The sequence below is a fragment of the Cebus imitator genome, unplaced genomic scaffold, assembly GCF_001604975.1.
Source record: "Cebus imitator isolate Cc_AM_T3 unplaced genomic scaffold, Cebus_imitator-1.0 Scaffold297, whole genome shotgun sequence".
Taxonomy (NCBI): Eukaryota; Metazoa; Chordata; class Mammalia; order Primates; family Cebidae; genus Cebus; species Cebus imitator.
Window position 1 is genome coordinate 1,482,199 of NW_016107612.1, and position 5,327 is coordinate 1,487,525.

The 5,327-nt window shown below is 57.6% G+C and overlaps 1 protein-coding gene across 1 annotated transcript; it reads right to left on the bottom strand.

The window, feature by feature from the left end:
• Window positions 1-1,702: 1,702 nt before the first annotated feature.
• CCL17 (C-C motif chemokine ligand 17) lies at window positions 1,703-4,576 on the bottom strand. The gene is made up of 3 exons (XM_017502645.2): window positions 3,769-4,576; window positions 2,579-2,696; window positions 1,703-2,002 (listed from the first exon to the last, which is right to left on the bottom strand). The coding sequence occupies exons 1-3, from the start codon at window positions 3,836-3,838 to the stop codon at window positions 1,882-1,884; spliced, it is 309 nt and encodes a 102-aa protein (XP_017358134.1). The 5' UTR covers window positions 3,839-4,576; the 3' UTR covers window positions 1,703-1,881.
• Window positions 4,577-5,327: the final 751 nt, after the last annotated feature.

A 5,327-nucleotide genomic window follows, 5' to 3' on the forward strand; every position in this document is an offset into this window, starting at 1 on the left:
AAAAAAAAAAAAAAATAGCCAGATGTGGTGGCAGGCGCCTGTAATCCCAGCTACTTGGGAGGGTGAGGCAGGGGAATTGTTTGAACCTGGGAGGGGGAGGTTGCAGGGAGCAGAGATTGCGCCATTGCACCCGGAGCGTCCTTCCAGCTCTGGCCTGCACGATGCAGGGGTCCAGGCCCCGGCCGTCGCTGGCCTTTGCTGTCTTAAAGCCTTTTTCTTGCTTCCCTCCCTTTTTAGATCATCCTTCCTCCACCCGGTGGATTCAGAGAACGATTTTCCATGAAGAACTCAGACTGGGCCACCCCTAGCGCTCTGGGTCTGAGGCAGTTGTTCAAGGGATATTCCTCGGCATTAGGACAGGAGAAGAGCCCACTTGCAGCCGAAGAGACCCTAGAGTCACAGAGAAGCCAGTTTACTGGCTTTATCAACCTCATTTTGCTGTTCTTGATTCCTGCCCGTGTTGGAAAGTGAACTTGCGTTGTCATCTTCCCTGCAATGAGCTGACTGGCCACAAGGGGGCAGAAGGAGGCACCAGCCAGGCCGGGAAATTGCCCTTCTAACCGCAGCCCCGCTAAGCAACGCCGGCCATAGGGTCCTCGGAAGAGAAGGACCCATGCCCCTGCCGCGAAACTGTGTTCAGAGAGAAGCCACGGCCGCATCGCTAGCTGGGAGAGTGAGAGAACTAGGACACGAAGGCCCGATTCCTCCGCCGCTGCACACTGTGCTCAGCCCTCAGCTGGGCCTGGGCAGAGGGGCCTGGGGGTGGGGTGTCCTGAGCCTGCAATCCCCATATTTTTGAGCACAGGGGTGCGAGGTGCCCGGAGTGGCTCACGGAGCTCCCAACCTAATGGAGGAGCTGCGACTGCCACACACACGCGCGCACACACACACACACACACACACACGAACCAATGGGAGAACCAGGCGGAGCAGGGGTCGGCTGCAGGGCAGTCCCCACAAGCTGGAGGAGCGAGTCGGTGGGCGGCTGTGCTGGGCCGGCTTCCTGCAGGCTGGGTGCGGCTGAACTGGGTGGCGGGTCAGCCCGGGAGGCGGGGATCGCGCTTCAGTCAGGAGGAACGGCGGCCGCGTGGCACCCTCCTACCTGCGGTTGGAGGGGGCTGGGAAGGTAGCTGCAGGCTGAGGACCCAGGGCCCTCATAAGGACCCAGGACCCACAAAGCCGGCGCGCCCTGGAGCTGGTCTGCAGTTTGAGCGGGGAGAGGGAGCCGGGGCCAGGAGGAGCCGGGCCAGCGGGCCTGCAGTGAGTGCAGGGGAGACAGGGACAGGGCTGCAGGATCCCCCACCCTCCGCCAGGGGGCTCCCCAGCACTGGGCGGAGCTGCGGCCTGCGGGAGGGTCCTGGTCAGTCTATGGAATTGATTCCAGCACCTCAAGGAAGCTTGTCCCCAGCTCCACGTGGGGCAAGAGCAGGAACTGGGCTGGGGAGAAACCGGGAGACCTCAGGCGGCGAGAATCCAGCTGCCGCCTCCCAGGACCCCGCCAGCCCCGCCCCTGCCCGGGCCTCTCACCAGGGCCTCCCCTCACTGGTGCGTGGTCTGCGGAAGCCACGTGCCCCTCTCAGCCTCAGTTTCCCTTTCCGACCTGCACAGGGCAGGACCATATGTTCTCTGAGGACCCTCCCAGTGTGACAGGTAGAAGTGGAACCGCGTCTTGCGCTGTGGGGACAGACACACTGACACAGACTGAGCAGAAAGACTTTAATCTGGGCCCTTCTGTGCCCAAGGCTCCAGTTCAGACAAGGGGTTGGGATCTTCCTCCCTGTGGCTCTTCTTTGTCCTTGGAAGGCCTCTCTTGGACCCAGGTGCTCGGGGCTGGGGTGGCGAACACAGATGCTGGAGGTACCGGGTGGTCCCCAGAGACAGTCAGGAGTCCTGGGTGAGGAGGCTGTGAGACCTCTTCAGGCTTCGCAGGTATTTAAGCGCCTTCTTCACACTCTGGTCCTCGGGGTCCGAACAGATGGCCCTGCCCTGGACGGTCACAAGCCTACACAGAGGGAGGATGTTCCCAGGGATGTCAGAGCAAGAAGGGCCCCAGAGTCCCCAGGATGACCCCGCCTTGTGCTGGGCAGGATTCCAAGACTCCAAGAGGGACAGGAGGTTGCTGTAGTCACCCAGGGCATTGGTGGCAGGTCTGGGACATCAGGCTCTGTCCTGAGTGATCTGGACCCTCACAGGGAGCCAGGGCTGCAGGACCTTGTGCCACCCCTCACACTGCCCCAAGATGGCCTAGAGCCTGCGATGTGGAGACTGTGGGGAGGGGTCAGGCCCAGGCCAGGGGAGGTGACCGCATTGCCCCTGACCAGCTGTGTGACCTTGAGTGTTCATCCCTCCCAGGGCCTCGATTTCACCGCAATCAAGGAACAGGTTGGACTTGATGCCCTGCAGCCCTTTTGGGTCCCACAGCATGGGTACATGAACTGCCCCAAGGAGCCTGCAGGGGTCGGGGAGGAAGGTCCCCACTGTCTCATCCCTGTTTCCCAGTGGCTGTTCTGGGAGCTCCAGGGTCCACTTGTCGCCATGTTTGGCCCAGAGAAGCAGGGGTGGGGCCAGGGGGACTTACACTACGGCTTTCCGGTTACAGTCCTGGGAGGTCCTGTACCAAGCAGACAGCTTTCTAAGGGGAATTGCTCCTTTGAAGTACTCCAGGCAGCATTCCCGGCCAACATTGGTCCCTCGAGCTGCAGGGAGAGGAAGCGGGGTGGGGTGTCTGTGAGTGTCTGCGTGTGTGTTGCGGGAGCCCTGGGGGTGTCTGTGGAAGGTTGGCATGTGCGTATCCACATGTGTGCATCTGTGTGTGGTGACTGCATGTGTCACTGCCTATGTGTATGTGTGTGTGTGAATGTGCACAGGTATGTGTGTGAGGCCTCTGTGTATGTTGTGGGGGTCCTGTGTGTTTGTGGCTATGCATGTCTGCATGTGTCTGTGGGGGATCCTGTGTGTCCTGTTAGTGCCCATGTGTGTGTGTGTATGTGTGCAGTCCTGTGTGTCTATGCCTGGCAACCTTATTTCATCTTTCCTTTCCTAACCTAATATAAGAATCTGTTTTTTAGGCCAGGTGCAGTGGCTCATGCCTGTAATCCCAGCACTTTGGGAGGCCCAGGTGGGTGGGTTGCTTGAGGACAGGAGTTCGAGACCAGCCTGACCAACATGTTAAAACCCCATCTCTACAAAAAATACAAAAATTAGCCCAGTGTTGTGGCAGGTGCCTGCAATCCCAGCTACTCGGGAGGCCAAGGTAGGAGAATCACTTGTACCTGGGAGGCAGAGGTTGCAGTGAACCAAGATCCCACATTGCACTCTAGCCTGGGTGACAGAGTGAGACTCCATCTCAAAAAAAAAACCAAAACTCTTTTTTACATGCTCTTGAAATCTTTATGCTGATTATCTCATTGTGCATAAAACTTGTTAACAAAATATACGCTAATAAACAATTTTGAGAATTGTTCATTTTCCATTGCACAACTACAGTTGTGAATCCCAACCTCACAGCCATTGCAGCTCGAGATGTGCTCATGTTGGTCCTTACCAAGCCCACCTGCGAGAGCTGTGACATCATCATCATCAACGTTTTTCTCTGCTCATTTCCCTCAAAATCCTAGTGCTGTGGGCCTCTCATGTCTTTTGTGGGATGGGAGTAGGTGGGGTGTCAATAATACACAAATGTGTGTGTGTATGTTGCTTCGGTGGTTTTCATGCCCCCAACTCCTATCCTCCCAGTGCCTGCCCCTGGCCACCTTTCCCTGCTCTCACCTGCATGGATGTGCTGCAGAGAAGCCCCCAGGAGGAGGGTGACCAGGGCCAGCATCTTCAGTGGGGCCATGGTGCCAGAAGTCCAGGAGGGAGTCTGTGCGTGCAGGTCCCTCTGCTCAGGGAGACACCCTGCTGGAGTCGAGGGTGGCGGTGACCTATTTGAACTCCTTGGGGGTCTTGCCCCGCCTTCTGTCACCTCCCCACATCCTTTGCTAGACCAGTGAAGCTTGAAGAATTTGAGATGATTCAGAAGTCCAGCTCTTGGAATGTTTGTGGATTTCCAGAGAATGGGCACTCAACTGGAGACAGAGGTGGGGTACATGTGTCTGGAGCCCATGCAGTGACACACTTCTCCTTTCAAAGGGGACATTTCTTAGTTCCTCTATTAGAATTGAAAAGCCTCCATCCGCAACTGAGTTCATCTCTCTGTGGCTAGAGAGTGTCCTTCATGCATGGCGGCCGGAGTGGGAGGAGATGGGGGTTTTGGGAGTCAACCAGCAGAAACCAAGTAGGGCTCTTCTCCTGGACCATGGGCAAGCTTCAGGGTGCTGGGGGCCACCCTGGCTGTGGGCCATGGGCACAGGGGCATCGCTCTGCAGGGAGGTCCATGCTTTATCTGCCTCTGAGAGAGGCTGAGGCTCAGCCAGGGCACAGAGCAGCTTTGGTTTCCTGTCCCATCCCAGGCTAGGCCCTGACCGCAGGAGGCCAGAGCCCAGTGGTGCTTCGATCACCATTCAATCCAGATAGCTTGGGAAACCACGTTCCCCTAAATGGGTTGCCTTACACTAAGATGCAGAACACGGCTGGGTGCAGTGGCTCACGCCTGTAATCCCAGCACTTTGGGAGGCCTAGGCAGGTGGATCACCTGAAGTCGGGAGTTCGAGACCATCCTGGCCAACATGGTGAAACCCCGTCTCCACTAAAAATACAAAAAATAGCAGGGCGTGGTGGTGGGCGCCTGTAGTCCCAGCTACTTGGGAGGCTGAGGCAGGAGGATTGCTTGAACCCGGGAGGCAGAGGTTGCAGTGAGCTGAGATCACGCCATTGCACTCCAGCCTGGTGGACAAGAGCGAGACTGAGTCTTAAAAAAAAAAAAAAAGAAATGCAGAACAGAACAAAGGGGCCTGTGGGAGATGCCGCTTCTCGTTTCTACCAGAGCTGTGTCCCGGAGTCTGTACTGGACGCGTGGTCAGGATCCAGCCCGAGCCAGGCCCTGAGCTGACTTTCCCAGCACCCCAGCTCATTGCAGGGCAGATGACAGAACGCAAGTCCGCTTTCCAGTAGGGGCAGGACTGAAACGAGAACTACAAGAATAAGGCGGTGGATAAAGTTGGTGAACTGGCTTCTCGTGGCTCTAGGGTCTTAGCCCCAGGCCACAGCATCACTGCATGCAGGTCAGGCCCCTGGCCACCGGAGGAAATTGCCAGTCACCCTGTCAGGGCTCCCGGGAGCCAGAGCATGGGCATCCCTTCAGTAGAATGAGGGTCCCATGCCCTCCAGGTGGGCAGCGCCAGAGCAGGGCGGCTCCAGGCAGGGGAGCACCTGGACTCTGATTGTGA